At 41.6% G+C, this 21,416-nt stretch overlaps 1 protein-coding gene across 1 annotated transcript in view; it reads left to right on the top strand.

Moving 5' to 3' along the window:
• The window catches only part of ODAD2 (outer dynein arm docking complex subunit 2), a 161,933-nt gene that overhangs the window by 63,028 nt on the left and 77,489 nt on the right, over positions 1-21,416 (top strand). Inside the window, exons 20-21 of the mRNA XM_083407204.1 lie at positions 14,636-14,744; positions 15,006-15,030. Of these exons, the coding sequence (XP_083263330.1) occupies positions 14,636-14,744; positions 15,006-15,030 (134 nt within the window). The remainder of the gene's footprint in view (positions 1-14,635; positions 14,745-15,005; positions 15,031-21,416) is intronic.

The raw sequence follows: 21,416 nt of genomic DNA, 5'->3' as shown, positions 1-21,416 counted from the left end.
ACAACAAATTTGGAAATTGGCACCCTTATCTTGGCATGTTCTGAATATCTTTTCGTCTTATAAAAAGAAGCCTGTCCCACCAAGCTGTAGGTTTATTGGAGCAGTTCAACAGAAGCAGAGCCCTGCAGCCCTTTTGGTGATAAATGAGCCATTTCAAATAAGGGGAGCTGTAGCCAATTTGTGCAGAAGGAATCATTAAAACGTTTTTAAATAAGACAGTTTTGAAGGTTCGGAATATATAAACAAGGTATGCTAAACCCAAATATATACTGCTCATTTTAATGGAAAAGGTTGCTGCTCTCGGGCGAGTCTTCCAACTTTAAGAGGATTTGCCAAAAAGCCAAAGAATCTGGCACGGGCCGTAGATAACAGTTCCATCTTTCATCTAGGTTTCTCTTCTGTATTTATCTTGCTTGAGAGAATGCAGGGAATGTCCTTTCCTTCCGACTTGGCATCGTTTCTAAACCACAGAAATACACTGAGCAGCTTCTTGCAATTGTCTTAAGGCAAATTTCGGTTTAGGAGACTTTGTTGAAAAGTCAGGCTGGGATCCAAAGGACCCTTTGCATGAGTGGAAAGCATTCTTCATGCGTGCACAGAGGGGTCACTGATTTTTCCGTCCTATGGATCTCCTTGTGTTGCCTCTCATGCAACTCTGGAAAGTTCCCTGTTCTACCTAAGTGGCATTTAGTGAAGGCGGATGACAGAACCCCTGATTTGTACTTGAATAGCTTTGAATCCTGGCTAGGGTGCCTTTAATTTGAAAAAGCTAGAAGAAGACCTCCTGGGGGAACACTGTTTGTAAATAGTACTATCATATATATATATTTTAAAAAGTTATATGTACAGTTAATAAAATGAGTTTCTTATAACTGGCAGATACTGGGCTTAGCACACGGAGGCAGGGTGCCAGGTTATTACTTTTGGCATTGAGCTAAGCGAAAATAGTTTCCTTGCAAAAGAAACTATTCACAGAAGCTGAACATAAGAAATAACAATAAAAATGGTATTTCAGACTTCTTGACTAGCCTTTTTGGCATTCGTTGAAAATACGATACATTTCTGCCTGAAAACAGCAAGTTTAATTTTACTAACTAGATAAAATTTGTAACTATTGAACTCGCACTCTGGGGTCACCACATTTGTATGCATTTATTGAAACCCTTTTCTAGAACGTGAGGGTCTTTTCAGTTCTTGGGAGCATTTTTGCAGCGTCTAGTAGATAATGGCCACCTCAGTGATGCCATAGCAATGTATTTTTGCGTAACATACCAGGGATTGGTTATTTGTGTGCATTAATATGGAAGCAGCAGCTGTTATACCGATTTATTTTTATGGAAGTAAAACAGGTAGAGGAGGGGAGTCTCGTTTTTACAGCAAGGTCTCCATTCATGTCTTTGTAGCTACAGAGGAGAGGAATGCGCTTCATTCTTTGTTCTTTCTTTGTTGGCTGGTTGCTTGGCAGGCTCCAAGCAAGTGGCGAAGCTTATATATCTATTTGTAGTCTCTAGGTCATGCCGCACCTTTAAAAAATCTTCAGTCTTGTAAAAGTTCTGAAGTCCAGCAGCTGGTGGGACAATTTAGGCCTGGATAGGGCCCTAAGGGTGGAAACTGGAAAGCTTCTACTCAGATCTACTCTACAGGTGTGCAAAAATATCAAATAATGTTTTTGATCCTCTTAGGCCTGCAGAAATGTATAGAATATATTAATTTGACATTTGCTTCACCCCACTTATTATGCTTCACCTGCAATTCCTTATGGAATTGCAACTTTGCATTGATAAATGGCCAGGCATTGAAACTTCCTGATTGAATCCTGCTTCCATCTTCCTGCTTGCCTCTTCCTCCATTCAGGGGTGTCTTCTTTTTTTAGGTTTTATTTGCAAACTGCTGGGATATTATTATTATCCTCATCATCATCATCATTATCAGCAGTCACATTAACAGAAATAACAGCATCATCAGCAACAGCAGCGATGGTGATGATAGAGCAAGATAAATAAATAAATATGTATTTTTTATAATAAATTTTAAAGCCCCCACAATTTTCTAATCACTGTCCAGAGATTTTTTTGGGGGTGGGGTGGGGAACAGTCATTGCCTACAGGTTCACAATCCAAAAGAAATGACACAACAGGGAAAAGGGATGGTGAGGGGAGAAAACTCTGGCACCAATTCTGAAAGGTACATAATTGTTACGTTTAAAAAATGGTGTTTGGTTTTTGAAGGTCTCCCCACCACTGCCCTTTTTATACTTTGAATGAACTTTGACAAGTAGGGGGCAGTGGCTTTGTGAATAAGAAAGCCGATCAACGATGTGCACAGTTCTGCTTCTTGACTGACACCAGAGCCCACGAATTTATGCCGTGCAAATTCTGCTTCTTCTCAAGCCACAAGAATGAGTTCTCCTGTGTGTGGTCTTGGTGAGAAGGTTGTACGTGCAGCAGAACTTCAGCCACAACATTTTCATAATAGACTCGTTACTTACATGTTCTTGCCCTGTACACATCCTCAGTTTCAGTCAGTATGGAGACCCACATTGAGCTTGAGCACCTGTGAGGAGCTCACGGCCATGGGGACTATCACATTCCTTTCACATGGATATGTTTCTTCTTTCATTGAAAGAAATGTGCTCAGCTTTTAGAGCAGGAAAGCTCCTATTTGGATCTCCCACACTTAAAAACCAACAATTGCTGGATTGAGGGAAATATAAATAAACTTCTGGATTGAGACAAGTACAAGTTTAGAGACTGAAAAGCAGTTAAGAAAATGTAATGTTTAGAGACAAAATGTCTGAAAGAGCTCCAGCTCTAGCAGAAATGTAGCTGCAGATCAGATGAACTAAGCTGATTTCCCCTGGGGCTGAGACTTAGTTATTGGTAAACATTCTTGGGCTTCTGACAATTGCACTTTTATGCCCCAGTACAGAGGTTTTGAAAATCATTTTGGTTTAATACACTAGACCTCCTCCCATCCTCTTATTTTGTTGTTGTTTAGCCGTTTAGTCGTGTCCGACTCTTCGTGACCCCATGGACCAGAGCACGCCAGGCACTCCTGTCTTCCACTGCCTCTCGCAGTTTGGTCAGACTCATGTTTATAGCTTCGAGAACACTGTCCAACCATCTCGTCCCCTGTCATCCCCTTCTCCTTGTGCCCTCAATCTTTCCCAACATCAGGGTCTTTTCCAGGGAGTCTTCTCTTCTCATGAGGTGGCCAAAGTATTGGAGCCTCAGCTTCACGATCTGTCCTTCCAGTGAGCACTCAGGGCTAATTTCCTTAAGAATGGATGCATTTGATCTTCTTGCAGTCCATGGGACTCTCAAGAGTCTCCTCCAGCACCATAATTCAAAAGCATCAATTATTCGGTGATCAGCCTTCTTTATGGTCCAGCTCTAGCTTCCATACATTACTACCGGGAAAACCATGGCTTTAACTATACGGACCTTTGTTGGCAAGGTGATGTCTCTGATTTTTAAGATGCTGTCTAGGTTTGCCATCGCCTTTCTCCCAAGGAGCAGGCGTCTTTTAATGTCGTGACTGCTGTCACCATCTGCAGTGATCATGGAGCCCAAGAAAGTAAAATCTCTCACTGCCTCCATTTCTTCCCCTTCTATTTGCCAGGAGGTGATGGGCCCAGTGGCCCATCCTCTTATTATCCATTTTAGAGGGATGCATTCTGTTGGGGCACTATAAGCTCCTTATGGTTGAGAGATTCTGCCGTGGTCAGGGCCACCCAGTGAACCCAAGGCTGAGCCGAGATTTGAACTTTGGTCTTCCATGTCCAAATGCAGTACTTCATTTGTTTGGACCTGTCAAAACCCTATCCATTGGGGTCAGAATGCTTGGCGCACATTTAGCAGCGCGTTGGTATAAAAAGACAGTTACACTGTGGCATGTAAATTGCAGAGGATAGAAAGAAAATATTGTAGCATCCTAGCTGCTATAAGGAACATAACTTTTTGTAAACACACACCCCACAGAAAAGTAAACTATTGTCAGAAAGTGGATCTGCCTAGATCCTGTGTGTAAATAACTAAACTCAACAGAGAACCAGCAGGATGGGTGTATTTGGGGAAGACATTCCACAGTTGCGTTATCACCACTCCACATTCCCATAGAACAAACTTCTTCAGAATGGCACATTGGATAAAGCTTCCCCAAGTTTAGCTTAACTGGTGGCGTTGGAGAGGAAATATCATATAAAGTAGGGGTTTGCAGCAGATTTGAATGAAGCCTGAACTAAACCAGAGTGAAGCAGCATCTCTTTGAAGTGCCTTTAACTGAAGTTGGGGACCTTGGAAGCAATTTAAGGGTGATTTGGCTATTTGAACAGTGTCTGCAAAACTTGGTTTTTGAAATCAGGATTCAGATTCTGACCCAGGCTGAATTTGGCAACATCTGAAACACTTCAGATCAAATCAGGCTGTTTTCTAGAGTGCTGAATAGGAGTCCATACTGAATCATGCAGTGATTGCATACCCCTCATATATAACTATGTCAAGTTTTGGTTAACGGAGCTATCTGTTGGGCCACCTTGCCAGGATGTTAGTGAACAACACATATCCATCTGCTTACACTTCTGTTTTTGATTTAAACCCATTGAGAAAGAGTCTTTGTGGTGTTATTGAATATTTTAGCTCTGTACTCTGAACTTTATGCAGTCTTTAGATAGCCCTTTTAAATACAGACTGGAAAAGTAGTCAAGGTAATAAAATGCTAGCAGAAAGCTAGGACTTGGAAAAGAAGAATTCTGCTTACCTTACATTAATATATAGGAAAAGGGAAATTCAGGCTGCTAACAATACAAAGCAATTGAAATAAATATAGAAAAGAGAATCTACGGCAGATAAAAGATAAGCAAAGGGGGATATGGCAATGGTTGAAGAGAGTGATTCCCATGGGTGAGACTTGTGCAGATGTACACAGCGAGGAGAAAAGCAACAAGTCTGGCAAAATCCATTCCCCCTAATGTCTATTGCACATGGTGAGTCACCTGGCTCCTCTTTTAATCTTGGTAAAATGAGTTTCCATTGAATGGAAGCAAGTGTGTGTGCAATATATCTATCACAAAGAACTTTGTCCTGTCTGTCAGTTCAAGTGCCTTCTTTGTATGTTAATCGTCTCTCAAAATACAATAGCATAAACATAAAATTGAAAAAACACTTCAGGTGAAAGTATGCTATAAGACCTTTGGCTTCATATTTTCTGGATTATCAAAACTCCTATTGCTTTTCAAGGGATGAATTTTATATCCCATAAGACTTTCTGTACTCTCTGAATGTTTACGGTGATTTGAGTTTCTCTAAATGTTGAGCCAAAACTCTTAGAGTTGTGTATAGACTCCAACATTCTGATTTTAATGATGTAGACTAATAGTTCTCAAAATGGACTTCAGTTGAATACTTAGCCAGGTAGCATCTCCCATTCCAGTCAATGGGTCTCCAGCCTGACCTTTCCCCTTCTCAGTCTAACTTAATAGTGCAGTATTGAAGAAAGGGATAGGTTCTGCAATCCTAGAAACATAGAACTGTAGAGCTGGAAGGTGTACCCCAAGGGCCATCTAGTCCAACCCCCTGCAATACAGAAGTCTCCAGTGAAGCATCCATGACAGATGGCCATCCAACCACTACTTTCAAACCTCCGAGGAAGAGAGTCCACTCCCTCTCATGGGAGCCTGTTCCACTATTGAACAGCTCCTACTGTCAGGAAGTTACTCCTGATGTTTACTTGGAATCTCCTTCCTTTTGACTTGAAGCCATTCAGGTCCTACCTTCCAGGGCAGGAGAAAACAAGCTTGCTCCATCTTCCACGTGACAGCCCTCTAGGTATTTGAAGATGGCTATCATATCTCTTCTTAGTCTCCTTTTATTCAGGTTAAACATACCCAACTCCCTCAACTGTTCCACACAAGGCTTCCAGACGCTTGATAATTTTGGTCACCTTCCTCTGTGCACATTCCAGCTTGTTGATACCCTTCTTAAATTGCGGCACCCAGAATTGGACACAGTACTCCAGGTGTGATCTGACCAAGGCAGAATAGAGTGACAATATTACTTCTGATGATTCAGCCTAGAATAGCATGAGCTCTTTCCCTCCCTGCTGCATCACACTGTTGACTCATGCTAAGCTTGTGGTCTACTGAGATCTCTAGATCCTCTCTTCAACAACATTGGTTACCCCTTCCAGTTTGATGTCATCTGCAGATTTGATGAGCACCCCCTAAATATCTTCATCCAAGTCATTTATAAATATGTTGAACAATAAAGGGCCCAGGAAAGAACCCCGTGACACCCCACTTGTCACTTTTTTCCAGGATGATGATGAAACATTAGTGAGTACTCTTTGCATTTGGTCATTCAACCACCTAACTGTTACCTTGTCTAGCACACATTTTACCAGCTTCTCTGCAAGAATATCATGGGGAACTTTGTCAAGTGTTGATGGGTAATGTATCCCCACCCCACACTTTACTGTTTCCAGAGTCCAAATATGGTTCCTTATTAATGTACTACCTATTCATAAGCCTGTCTCTGTTCTCTATAAAAGCTAGTGGAGCAATTGGAGCTCTGTTGACATAAGAGGAAAGGTCTACATTTGGGAAGATCATGTTTGCCTGTTGCATTAGATCCTCTTGCTCCCTGGTCAGAGAGCAGGTGTTCCCCCACCAGTCCCTTTTCTGATTGCAGATTCTTACCCTTCCTTTTTCTCCAAGACTATTCACTTAACCTGTGGAGAAAGAGGAAGGATGTGCAATCATGGAAACCAATGAACAGGATAAACTCACTGCACACCAAACCCTGTTGTCCTCTCCCAACGATTCTGCATCTCCTGCTCTTTCTTGCTTCTCCTGTCCTCCCCTTTTGTTCTTTTCCTACATTTTCTATTCTTCCTTTATTTCTGTCTACCTCCAACCTTGTCCTTCTGTGTGTTGGTGGCCACATCAAAGACTCAAAAATTATTTATACAGCTTACATATGCTTGAATACAGCTGAACTAAGATCATGGCCTGGATTCAAAGAGCCAGAAGCACATGCCCAAATGCTTTGTCATGCACACTAGGACTTCCCTCAAATACCTTGCATGACCACAAGTTATGCTATTTGGAAGCCCATTCTTAGGACATCCTGATTTTCAATAGCAGTTTTCCAAGGGTGGGGGCAGATTGCAACCAGCAACTCCCCCCCCCCCTCTCTCACACACACACACACCACTTTGGATTCCAGCCCATATCCATATGTCAGATTATTATAGCATTTGCCACAGGATTAGATCCCCCTGCTAATTGCAGTTATCTACAGTTAATTATTGCCCAGTGGTGTGTTCACAGTTTTGGATAATACCTCATTGTAACTAGTTTGGACTGATCCAAATCCTTTAACTTCTTTCAAAAATAGGTTTCAAAGTCTGCATATCCACTAACTATTGCCTATTTCCATAGGGACCACCCACTGTTGCTCTGTCGTTGTTTCTGCCATGTTCCTCGTGCAAACACCATTGTAAAACATCAGCTGAAATTCCAGTCAATGCATAAACATTTATTAATCTTGCATTAAGCTGACAGTTACTGTGTTCACATAGTGATAACAGATGATGTGCTAACAATGGTTTTGTGGAGCCAAGCCGACGCATTGTAATTATCAATGTGGGTCACCCGTAAGAGTAACTTTCAGTTAACTAGCTTTCTTGTTTTCTAGGTTTATACTCTCAGGAACTTTAAAGCATGCTAGACAACATTTATAAGCTTCCCCCACCATCTTGTAATTTTAATCCCTCTGGTCCTATGCTAAGGATGAAAAAAGGAGTAATTGTTATTCTTTCCTAAGGACAGCACATATTTCTGCTATTTAAAAGTGGCTCCCCACACTTAAAAGACGTTCACTAAATACAAATGATATTTTTACCTATGAAGGTTAAAATGATTCTGGTTTTAAATCTGTAGTACACATCTAAAACCTACCTATATGAGGAAGAGGCATTCACAAGTTCCAAGAGTCCCCTTGTAATTGTATGTTTTTACAGATTCTGATACTGTGTGTTTCTGGGTCACTCTGTGCTCTTTCCACTTCAGTCTGTGTTTTGGGTTCTGAACAACTCTGTATAAAAGTTCACTGTAATGGATAATTTAGAATCTGATGTTACTTTCCCCTCTTTTGCCAAAGTGGGTGAAATTTACAGGTATAGGAGCCCCTCCAGATTGGATTAAGCCTGCCAAATTGCAGGCAGATAGAATCCAACAAAAATAGAGTCCAATAAAAAGAGGGTGTAGAGTCCAACAAACTCAAAATAATAAAAGGGGCAGACTCCACCACACGTCTTCACATAATGCATAGTGAAACGGTGGAATTCACTCCCACAAGAGTCAGTGATAGCCACCAACCTAGATGGCTTTAAGAGAGGATTAGACAATCATGGAGGAAAAGGCCACCAATGACTATTAGCTGCGAGGGTTATGTTCTGCCTACCAACTGTCAGAGCTGAATACAAACTGCTGGAAACCAAAAGAGAGGGAGAGTGGTGTCATGCTCAAGTCCTCCTTTTGGCCTTCCCATAGACATCTGGTTGGCCACCTTGAGAACAGGATGCTGGACTAGATGGGCCATTGGTACACCAGGAGACGCCTTACCATAAGTGTTCCTAAGAAAGACTTGAAAAGAAGGCAGTCAGGCCCCTGGATCCACCTTCTGACATCTCCTGTTTGTTCTGGGGTAAGGGCTTAGTGAGCATCTTGGCTTAATGCATCCTCTGATGGCATGCCAATAGTTAGGTTTCAGTCCAAAAGGGAATTTCCCAGTGTCCATTTTCAGCTGGAATCTGTTCACTTTCGGCCACAGTATCAGAGGCCAAGTTCTCTTTCGGCAGTGTGTGCGTTCCAAATATTGTGTTACCCTTTCGTTCATCTGGAAGCAGAAAGAAGCTCTGGATTTAAGTAGCAGTGAAATGGCAACTGAGTTTTCACCCTAATTATTTTTGGATTGTACCGCATGTTGTATTATTTATCATTTAATCAAACAGGAAGCCTTTTTTTTCCACAGAGGCAAATTACATGTGTAAAACAACACACAAACCTGGGTGCCTCAAATGTTTCCAGTCTCTGATTCAGTGTTGAAAGCAAAACGTTGGCTGCATCTAGACTGATACTTTTTTGGATGTGTTTCCACCATATGTTTTAGTTCAAGACAATATTTTCTTTTTATGTTGTATTATAAAAATCATGTAAAATGTTCTTTTGGAGAATGGCTACTATTCCTCTCCTTTTGCTAATTAGAAGATCACAGCACAAGGAATCTGACATCGTTTCATAAAATAGTATGTGAAAGAAGCAAAGCACTAAACTGGAATAGAAAAGTGTCACCAGCAATTTCTAGCATCACTCAGAAACAATAGCCTGCCATTGTGATAGTGAAATGAAGCAGCCATGATGACATTAAGTTGAATAAATATATTGCAAGCTAAGATCAGTATTTCTGTTGCTCTCTATTACTAGGTATGATTGCAGTTTATTTCCAAGAAGGGTAAAACACATTTCCCCCAAAACATTAGAAGTTTCATTTTGAAAGCTTCTTTGGCAATGGACCTCTTGAGAAAGTTGGGCCCACATGGACACCTCCCCACATGTGGTTCAGCTACTGCCTTTACACTTCTGATGTAGGAATGGATCAGACTTTTTTCAGTGTGTATTTGTAAGTCTGTTCTGTCCTGTCTCAGCCCCTATCTGTTTTACATACACACACACTACAATTCACAGTATTTTGGTATGCATTTTCCCCAAAGCACATGAGGTTTGTATGCATTTAAACAAAAATACGCATTCTTGTATGCATATGTGTTGAGCGTGTTTGTAGAATCTAAATGAATCAGCCCAGGATCTATTTATTTTTAATGAACCCCTTGTTTGTTTATTTTGCCAGACTTACAAAAAATGGCAGAGTTGCTCTCCTGTTTGCGTGGTATTGCCTGTGGCCATACTGTCCCAAACAAGCCGAATGCCATCTTGCGGTTTATGTTTTCAGTGAGACTTTTTATGAAATGTCTTTTTAAAACTATCAATTATACGCCAGTATAATGGAACTGATCGTGTGATGACTTTGCTAGTGGGAATTGTGACTCACATCCTCATTAGAACAGGAAGCTTGCCAAGTGTAAGGATACACAAATTTGTCATGCCCATGTTTTATATTTTTAGGTGCAGACTTAAAACATCTTAAACACACACACACACACACACACACACAAAGATGTGAAGTGGCTCCAGAAGGGTAAAGAATCATGAAAGAAACAAAGGATAAAGCAATAGTTTTAGAGGGACTTCCCTGGGAAGAGGCACTCACAAATGCTGTTTTAGTCATAGGAATCTGGTTCAATGAATTGGTTACCAAGTCAAAATCATCCAAAGGACTTCTACTGTGAAAATTATTTTGGGGTTCATCACTGAGGAAGGCAGAAGATCTGCTGTGAACATGCAGGATATAATTGTAAATAGCCTATTTTTCAAAATGCCATACTTAAGGCTTTATTGAAACCACCCTATGTACACTATGTGCATGCATATTTTTGGTTTTGAATCAGGCACATGGAATACTTCTGCCTTTAACTCATCTGCAAGGTTTGCAGGAAAATTGCTGCATGCCTGAGGGAACATGTTGCAATTAGAGTTGATCAGAATTGCAGTTCGTGGAAAGAAACATAAATAGGGGGTGACATTTTAGGAGTTTTGTGGCAGAAAGCACGTCAGTAAACACAAAGGATATAGAGAAACAGAGCTGAGCAATGCAGTCATTTCCTAGGCAAGCGCTATGCTTTTGCTATTAATCGATAAAGCACAGAAACATCTGAGTCTTCTCCTCTGTTCATTGATGTCAGTGACAGAAGTTCCAGTTGTCTACCTGTCATCTAGGTTGGGCCCTAACTTTGGGACTACAGTGGTACCTCGAGTTACAAACGCCTCAGGTTACAAACTCCGCTAACCTGGAAGAGTTACCTTGAGTTGAGAACTTTGCCCCAGGATGAGAACAGCAATCATGTGCTGGCGGTGCAGCGGCAGCAAGAGGACCCATTAGCAAAAGCACACTTCTAGTTAAGAACAGTTTCAGGTTAAGAACAGACCTCCGGAACGAATTAAGTTCGTAACTAGAGGTACCACTGTACGTTAATTTTAGTTTTTATAACTGTTACAGAAATTAGCAGCCCTTTGAGTGGGGCCACAAAAGCATGATTTGCAGACTAATTCTCACACCATAGTGTTCATTCATAAGGTATGCCAACAGTTGTCATACTGTGCAGACATGTCACAGATCACTTTTCAGTCACAGCACTCCATTGTATTTAAGAAGTGCATTTTCCTCCAATGCAAGCCGTGCCCATCAACAGATAATGAAACCCGGCATGTGTTAAATGTGTTGTTGTTTTTGTTTAGTCGTTTAGTCGTGTCCGACTCTTCATGACCCCATGGACCAGAGCACGCCAGGCACTCCTGTCTTCCATTGCCTCCCGCAGTTTGGTCAAACTCATGCTGGTAGCTTTGAGAACACTCCAGCCATCTCGTCCTCTGTCGTCCCCTTCTCCTTGTACCCTCCATCTTTCCCAACATCAGGGTCTTTTCCAGGGAGTCTTCTCTTCTCATGAGGTGGCCAAAGTATTGGAGCCTCAGCTTCAGGATCTGTCCTTCCAGTGAGCACTCAGGGCTGATTTCCTTAAGACTGGATAGGTTTGATCTTCTTGCTGTCCATGGGACTCTCAAGAGTCTCCTCCAGCACCATAATTCAAAAACATCAATTCTTCAGCGATCAGCCTTCTTTATGGTCCAGCTCTCACTTCCATACATCACTACTGGGAAAACCATAGCTTTAACTATACAGACCTTTGTTGGCAAGGTGATGTCTCTGCTTTTTAAGATGCTGTCTAGGTTTGTCATTGCTTTTCTCCCAAGAAGCAGGCGTTAAATGTATCACTTGGTAATTACCAGGTAAACTGATTGTCTGCCGATGGCCTCCTCTCTGAAAATCAGACACTAGGTATTCTTGCTTTCAGCAAGATATTATTAGCATGTTGTGGATCGGGAAGGAATTCTTGCGTAAACAGATTTCCTGGTGATTATGGGGTTTTTTGTCTTAAGGAAAGATAAAAGCTCCAGAACCTCCAGGCATCTGCTTATATAAAAATTCCTTCCCAAGCCACAATGTGGCAATATTTCCCTTGAGGCTGAGAGCAAGAACGTTCAGTTGGTGTATAAACCAAGTGCACTGGCATAGACAGGGCCAGTTTGTCTATAGAGAAAGTGGAATATTTGATTGAACTCTCAGCCTGTAGGCAGAGCGGTGTGATCATTTGCTGGTGCCCCATGTGCTATAACACTGTCCCCAAGTGCTGCTCTTTTAGTCTCACATTAGCAATATACATTGACTTCTCTGCGAGTGCGTTGGCCTTGTCTGTGAACTCACATAGGTGTTGCAATATAGGTGCTACACCCTGGTAACAGACTCTAATTTTATTTATTAAATTTATATAAATGCACCGTGTCTTTTAATTATATAGGCAAGTCTGCAAATGGTGCTTTGGATTAAGGCAAAATCCTGCTTTTGCTCTTCTGAGTTGGTGTAGTCGCTGACCATGTTGCAAAATCCTACCTTGGGAGTTATGTGATTCTGTGGATTTTGTGCTCTGTATGTCGAAACCTAGTATTATTTTATTTTATTTTTAAATGGAATTCAAGCAAGAAAATGAAATGTTTTTACAAGTTACATTGAGAGGTCAGAGGGTGAGGGGTGACTGGCAAGATGCTTATTCAGTGCATTAGTCTAACACAAATGCTTCCTGAAGTATGAAATGCTTTGATCTGCATAAGCATGTTCCATATGTGTGCAGCTGTGATCCGTGTTTCCCAACCACTGGAAGGTTAGTGAAAGGTAGAATATAGGTCTTAAGTCTGTGTTCAATTTCTGCTTTTATATTCAGCAGTTCATAATTTTATGTAATACTGGAGTTGTATGAAAAATATGCACAAGGGCTGAGTGATAACAGATTTTTTTGTGGTTTGATTCAGTGTTGTTTGGGTGGATTCAAAATACTCAGGGCTGCAGGCTGGGAAGAAAAAGGGTTTTAATTAAGGCTATGTGACTTCAAAATACCCGAGGCTACATTAAAAGTTTGGGAAGCTTTTCAAAATGCGAGGTTCTGTGTAGCTCCTTTAAGATAAATGTTTAAGCAGTTGTGTCACAGGCTAGCTGCCGCAAAATTGCAACAGAGACCGGGAACAACCTTTTATTGGTGGAGAGCATAGATTTTAAGTAGGCATGCTGCCATGTGGTTGATTCTGCACTAAGAGTATTTCCATGGGCAGCGGGGGGGCGGGGGGGGGGCTGGATTTGGCTGATCACACCGTAAAAGAAAAATTGGGCTGTTGGTTGTCAGAAAATTGATGACAGGCCACAGTTTTTAAAAGAATTTATCTGAAATCACAACCCTGAATGTTTGCACCTGCAAAACCGAGTAATATTTTTTCCATTGACTGTATAACATCAAGTTTTAGGGAAATTCACCAATGCAGTGGTTGGCATTTACTATCCTAAGCATCTATGGGCTTAAAGGTTTTAGGTTTCTGCTGAAAAGAACAGTCCCATCTTGAATTCCCACCCCCACCCCCTAACATTTAACATAATGTAACATAATGCATTGTAAGTCACTTGGAGACATTGGGTAGCAAGCAACGAACAATTCTAATACAATAGTAATAATAATCAAATAATAATTAATAACAGACCTACCCTTCCTGTTTCCTCATATTTCTCCATCCCCCACCATCAGCAGCCAGTGATGTGGAGCTGGGGCAGAGCAGCATTTTAGTGTCAGCCTTTTGTTGAGCATCACATCTCATTTCTACCTTTATGGGCACATGCTACTGAACTTTTGCCTACACAGCAATTAATGCCCACGCAGACGTGAGTTGTTTTCTGATATGGGTACAGAAAATTTGACAGCCCCTTTCTGTACTGGCTACCCCATCTGTGTGCCTTCAGCAGAAAATAACATGTCACGATACATGCATAACAAAATACTTTATCTCCACTTAGGAAAAAGTGATGTGTGGCATGGTAATAAAATTCAGCTTTTGGAAGAAATTCAGCTTTTGGAAGACTTTTGGAAGACTCTGACCCTGGAATCAGTTTTATCTTTGTGAATAATTTTGTGGAACAAACATCAGAGCAGTCACACTGGGTCATGCTAATGAATTATCTCACCCCAAATCCATTCTTCAACCAGTGACAATATCTGGATGTTTCAATCATGACATTTAATGAGGGTGGTTACTCTTTGCTTCAAACAACCTTTCTGAGAAATAGCCTGTGTTTTCTGCCTAACAACCATTGATATGCTTATCTTAAATACATCTGTTTAGGGCTTTTTGGAACTCTGTTATCCTTTTGGCCACTTTTCGTCCTGTGGATGGATTCTTTAGAGAATCCAGCCTTGAAAACTCCATTCCAGAGCTGCAGAACATATGGCTATTTTCATTCATTACTGGATATGTTTCTCTAGGCATGTTATTTTAAAATAATTTATTTTCGGTATAATGGTTTTGGTTTGGAGCTCATTCTCATTTCATTTTTCTTTCTCTTGCATGTTGTTATTTTTTAACAAGCTTCTGCTGAGTATGGCAGGCTCTACGGACGAAACGCTTCAGGAAGCAGCAGCTGGTTGCATAGCAAACATCCGAAGGTTGGCTCTGGCTACAGAGAAAGCAAAGTACGGCTGAAGCTCCAAACACAGTTTTCACCACGTCCTCTGAACTTCCCTTTTCAGTACTGCAGCCTGCAAGCTCAGAGTGGGCAGACACTGGATTAGAATGCCTCAGAAATGTGCATTTGGGTTATTTTTACGGCTGATTTACATCTGATCAGAATTAACACAAGAAGTAGATATGGAACAAAATTTGGAAAAATCCTTCTTTAATTTAATTTACCATACTATTTTTTCAGTCCCTCTTTTAGTCCTTTTTTTTTCTTCTAAAGTTGCACCAGAAGTTATCGAAAAAATGTAAGTTTAAGAACATTGTCTCTCTACATCTCTCTGTGTGTGTGCGTGCGTGTGATGGGCATATAATAAAGATGTTTTCCCTTACTGTGTGTGGTTGTAGCCTCATTCCTGGGCGTCTCGAGCAATTCTTTTCTTGCTAAACCTGTCTAATCATTCTGTCATTATGGCTTTGCTTGTTTGAGCACTTACAAATCTCCAGAGAGGACGGCATACACCACATGCCCCCAGCTTCACATCTGGAAATGCACAGTTACTTCAAACAGACGGAATTGTCCACATGCTTCCAAGACTTCCCCAAATATCACTTTAGTTCTAGCAGCGCTAAAGAAATCACTTAATTGGATTAGAGTCACGTTATGAACATGATTAGAAGATCAAGTGTTAAAACTCCCAACTAGAGTCACTAAATGAGAAAAATACAACAAACAAGTATTTTACGCTTTCCCATTGGAACTCTCTCATTGCCACGTCCCTCTTCTGACTCAAAACACATCTACAGTACAAATGCACCCTGTGCTCTTTTACCACTCTGTCATGGCTTCCCCCCAAAGAATCATGGGAAGCAGAGAGAATCTTTAGAATTCTTTCTTGAAAATCCCTAGTTCTCCCCACAGTTTCCAGAGTTGCTTCAGGTGAGTGGTAGACACTTTCAGCCTGTGTTGTAGAAATGCCCAAAGTCTGTATTCCTGATATGGCGCCTGTTGATGTAGGACAGGGACTCTGCTATTTTTATTCATTTGTAAGCCTCTCTGGGAGCAATCTGCATCGCCATGGACACTGAGAGCCCCAGTAGGCAGTAGCTTTATCCTACATATTGCATGGGATAATAAACCAAAAATAACCTTATAAAGCAATCTCTGCTGATTCCATTTTTATTTTTTTTCATAAACTAAAACATTCTTTTTGGATTGTTATCAGAATGCTTACAGGATTCTGCACTCCTTTCCAGGGCCGGCCCTACCATTTCACGGGGTGAGGCAGCCCACCTCAGATTGGAGATCTTGGGAGTACCTTTAAGGGGACAGAGTTCATTACTCAGTTTATTATTTGACTATCATCAGCGGGGACACCATTTTTATTTTCTGTCTAATGGCATCAAAATGTCTTGAAGCAGTTCTGTCCTCTGATTTTTCTTTAAGTGTATTTTTCAAATCTAAATTCTAGTTGGCAGGTGGTTGGCAACATTCATTTTGTTCTCAAGAGTTGAGGCTTTCAGAATGCGTTTGGTATCTTTTCCAATTTGCTTGGGTCAGTTTCTTGGTGAGTGTAAATCAACAAAACCCCAGTAGATGTCAAAACCACTAAGCCTTCTTTCATTAAGAAGCTGGGGGTGGGGGGTGGGATATCTTTACCATTCACAAAACCATTCTCCTAGGGAAATACTATAGCACTTTAGGAAGAGAGTCAACAGAGAGGACTTTCCCTCCTTTGAACTGAAGAGAAATACTTGAGCTTTCACCACAAATGTCTGTCAGCAGACAAGAAAGCCTTTCTTTTATCACTTCCTGCTTGTATGATTTATTACTTGATGACAGACACTCATTATCAACTAATCAATTGTCCCAGGATGCTCAAATAGGCACTGAAATGTGAGCTTTATATTCATTTCCCCTTAAAGTTCAAGCGTATGAAAATATGTTATGACCCACTTACACACTGTTTTATCTTGCTCTTGTTAAGGAAATATCAGATGTGTATGTATACTAACCATTTTAACATTTCATCTTTCTTTATCTCAGGAAATAGGGTCCTTGAATAGAAATTCAGACATCTTCACGGCTGTGTGGTAGGTTTAAAAGCACTAGCATATGTAGGTGATCTTTTTTAAAAAAAATAGAAGCAGCAGTAAACAAACTGGTTTCCTCTTATCTTTTTTAATGACTGCACAATTATCAAAATGATAGGCATCTGCCAATGGGTATCACAACAATGATGGCTGATTCTCACATGCCTCCACATCACACCTCATTGCTTCATTACTGTCTCAATGCTGAACACGTGAACAGGAGCGGATTTTGGTTTTTCAGATTTCAGTGGTGCCCTACATGAGGCCAAAATTCCCCAATCCATCTCTTGATTTCCATTTTGTTCAGTTCACTATGTCATGGTTGCAGTACCCTGATCCAGTGCAGCAGAGCTGGATGGGCTGCCCTAAACTCGCCTCTGATGTGAACTGTGTCCATTGATCCTGTGTTTTGGGTGAGGTGAGAGGAAATGAATTTAAAGCTCTGCCTGTGGTACTTTATATGTGATGCACAAATCAATCTGTGTAATGAGGTCATTTGTGGAGGTTTGCCTTAGGGTAGCCCCCATAAGAGGTGTGGGAAAACGAGAGAGAGAGAGAGAGAGAGAGAGAGAGAGGCCTCCTTCGTTGTCCCACCTTTAATATTCCTCTCTCCTGGAGACTTATTCTGGCTAAGACATTTTTTGTTTCACAAAGCCTTTTAAAAAGCTACTACTCAAATGCTGCTCTTAAATTGATGTTTCATTATTATTATTGCAACTAATGCTTTTTTTTTAATGGCATTATGTTTTGTAAACTGCCCTGGGAACTTTATATTGCAAGTGTGGCATTGATGTGGCAATTCTTGATATTATAATCATTATCAAGTGATGGGCGCACATGTCCGAACTCAGCCTCGCAAGACCACTAGACCACCGCTTGACATTTCACTAAGCCAAAGTATGTATGTATATATATATATATGCTTTCGTAGATTTTCACGGGTACAGGAATGCAGGTTTTGGTGTCCTCGGGTGTCTTCCCGTGTAAAAGTTGGGGTGTCTAGGCGACGTTTCGACGAGGTCTCACTCGTCATCTTCAGGCTGGTGCTTTCGGCTTCTTGTTACTGGAACAGAGCAGGATCTCAGTGTTTGAGTTCCTATAAATACTGTTGAGGAGGTGTGGTGTATAGCCTCCAATGTTCTGGGCAGAGAGGAGGTTCCCAGGCTAGTGTGCCTTTTCTTCTTTTGTTCCTTAATTACTTGAGGGATATCTTGAGTGATTTCTTGAGTGATTTCCTGAATCCCACTTAGGTGGGTCATTAGGTGTGGATTAGTTGCTAAAGCCTTCGTGTCTTGAACTCTTGAACTTTGTGAAGAGTTTTTCTGAGAAGATGGCTGTACTGCACTTGGTTGTGCTCTGGCTTGGCTTCGTGTATAGGGGCGAGCTGTGGTTTTGTGGCCTGTGCCAGCCAGATCTGTGTAGGGATTGCAGGGGGGTGCAGCATCCGGAGGTGCCACCCTGGTTTGGCTACTGGATGGTGTCTGTAATTTATCTGTGGAGAGGGTCTGGGTTTGGGTCTGGTGTGGTTGATTGGTGATGGCGTTCTGTGTGCCTCTGGATCTGGTGTCAGATTTTGTGGGGAGGGCTAATTTCCAGATGTCTGGCAAGCGGGATGTGTCGTCACGCTTGTTCATGTTGTGAGGGTGTTTCTCTATCTCGATGGCTTCCATGATTATTCTCTTGTGGTGATGTTCCATGTTAAAGAGCAATTTGGAATCTGCAAAATTAATTTCGTGTCCTGTTTCTTTCATGTGTTGGAAAAGAGAGGAAGTTTTTTCTTCTTTTTTGACGGCATTCTTGTGTTCTGCGATCCGTGCATTTATTCGTCTGTTTGTTTGTCCAATGTACGTGGCTGGGCAGACTTTGCAGGGTATTTCATAGACCCCTTGGTTTTCCAACTGAATTTTATCCTTGGGGTTTCTGAGGATATTGGCTATTTTTTGGTTGGTGCAAAAGGCTGTTTTGATATTGTGTTTATGGAGGATTTTGCTAATTTTATCTGTAGTGCCCTTGATATAAGGAAGGAGGGCTATGCCATTGTTTTGTTCTGTGTCTTGGTTTTTGGGGGGTGTTTCTTTTTGGATTAGCTTCGTAACCCTGTTTTGCTGGTATCCATTGGCAATTAACACATTTGAGAGATTCTGTAACTCAGTTGTCAAGTGGTCTTCGTCAGCCAGGCGTTTGGTTCTGGAGATGAGAGTCTTGGCTACGGAGTTTATTTGTGCAGGGTGGTGGTGTGATTGTGCATGTAAGTAGCGGTTGGTGTGTGTTTTTTTCCGGTAGATAGTGTGTCCTAGGGAGCCATCAGGTTTTTTGTAGATTAGGACGTCAAGGAAGGGAAGTTGGTTGTTGGCTTCTATTTCCATAGTGAATTGTATTTTGGGGTGTAGGCTGTTGAGATGTGTGAGGAAGCTATCCAGTTTTTCCTTCCCGTGTGGCCAAATTACAAAGGTGTCGTCAACATATCTGAGCCAAAGTTTGGGTTTGTGTTCTGACTTGTCTAAAGCATTGGTTTCAAAGTGTTCCATGTACAGGTTAGCGATGACCGGTGAGAGGGGTGATCCCATAGGTGCTCCTTCTATCTGTTTGTATCTTTGTCCATTGTGGATGAAGTACGTGTTGGTTAGGCAGTGGTTGGTCAGGTCCAAGATGTATTCGGGGGGATTGTATTTGTTTTGAATGGCTGTCAAGGCTTCATTAATGGGCACTTGTGTGAAGAGAGATACAACATCGAAGCTCACAAGTAGGTCATTGGGTTGTAGGTTTTGCTTCTTTATTGTTTCTATGAACTGGAAGGAGTTTGGAACGTGTGAAGAGATGGATTCTGCATAGGGCTGAAGTTGCTTGGCCCCAAACTCTACGGCCTCCCCAAGATACACAAAGAAGGAACACCACTCAGACCAATAGTCAGCTCCATAGGCTCACCTCTACAAAATCTCGCTAAATTTCTCGCCAAGCAACTTCAGCCCTATGCAGAATCCATCTCTTCACACGTTCCAAACTCCTTCCAGTTCATAGAAACAATAAAGAAGCAAAACCTACAACCCAATGACCTACTTGTGAGCTTCAATGTTGTATCTCTCTTCACACAAGTGCCCATTAATGAAGCCTTGACAGCCATTCAAAACAAATACAATCCCCCCGAATACATCTTGGACCTGACCAACCACTGCCTAACCAACACGTACTTCATCCACAATGGACAAAGATACAAACAGATAGAAGGAGCACCTATGGGATCACCCCTCTCACCGGTCATCGCTAACCTGTACATGGAACACTTTGAAACCAATGCTTTAGACAAGTCAGAACACAAACCCAAACTTTGGCTCAGATATGTTGACGACACCTTTGTAATTTGGCCACACGGGAAGGAAAAACTGGATAGCTTCCTCACACATCTCAACAGCCTACACCCCAAAATACAATTCACTATGGAAATAGAAGCCAACAACCAACTTCCCTTCCTTGACGTCCTAATCTACAAAAAACCTGATGGCTCCCTAGGACACACTATCTACCGGAAAAAAACACACACCAACCGCTACTTACATGCACAATCACACCACCACCCTGCACAAATAAACTCCGTAGCCAAGACTCTCATCTCCAGAACCAAACGCCTGGCTGACGAAGACCACTTGACAACTGAGTTACAGAATCTCTCAAATGTGTTAATTGCCAATGGATACCAGCAAAACAGGGTTACGAAGCTAATCCAAAAAGAAACACCCCCCAAAAACCAAGACACAGAACAAAACAATGGCATAGCCCTCCTTCCTTATATCAAGGGCACTACAGATAAAATTAGCAAAATCCTCCATAAACACAATATCAAAACAGCCTTTTGCACCAACCAAAAAATAGCCAATATCCTCAGAAACCCCAAGGATAAAATTCAGTTGGAAAACCAAGGGGTCTATGAAATACCCTGCAAAGTCTGCCCAGCCACGTACATTGGACAAACAAACAGACGAATAAATGCACGGATCGCAGAACACAAGAATGCCGTCAAAAAAGAAGAAAAAACTTCCTCTCTTTTCCAACACATGAAAGAAACAGGACACGAAATTAATTTTGCAGATTCCAAATTGCTCTTTAACATGGAACATCACCACAAGAGAATAATCATGGAAGCCATCGAGATAGAGAAACACCCTCACAACATGAACAAGCGTGACGACACATCCCGCTTGCCAGACATCTGGAAATTAGCCCTCCCCACAAAATCTGACACCAGATCCAGAGGCACACAGAACGCCATCACCAATCAACCACACCAGACCCAAACCCAGACCCTCTCCACAGATAAATTACAGACACCATCCAGTAGCCAAACCAGGGTGGCACCTCCGGATGCTGCACCCCCCTGCAATCCCTACACAGATCTGGCTGGCACAGGCCACAAAACCACAGCTCGCCCCTATACACGAAGCCAAGCCAGAGCACAACCAAGTGCAGTACAGCCATCTTCTCAGAAAAACTCTTCACAAAGTTCAAGAGTTCAAGACACGAAGGCTTTAGCAACTAATCCACACCTAATGACCCACCTAAGTGGGATTCAGGAAATCACTCAAGAAATCACTCAAGATATCCCTCA

The sequence above is a fragment of the Podarcis tiliguerta genome, assembly GCF_965153285.1.
Source record: "Podarcis tiliguerta genome assembly, chromosome: 12".
Taxonomy (NCBI): Eukaryota; Metazoa; Chordata; class Lepidosauria; order Squamata; family Lacertidae; genus Podarcis; species Podarcis tiliguerta.
Note: the sequence above shows the minus strand (reverse complement) of the source record. Positions and strands in the feature narration are given on the sequence as shown.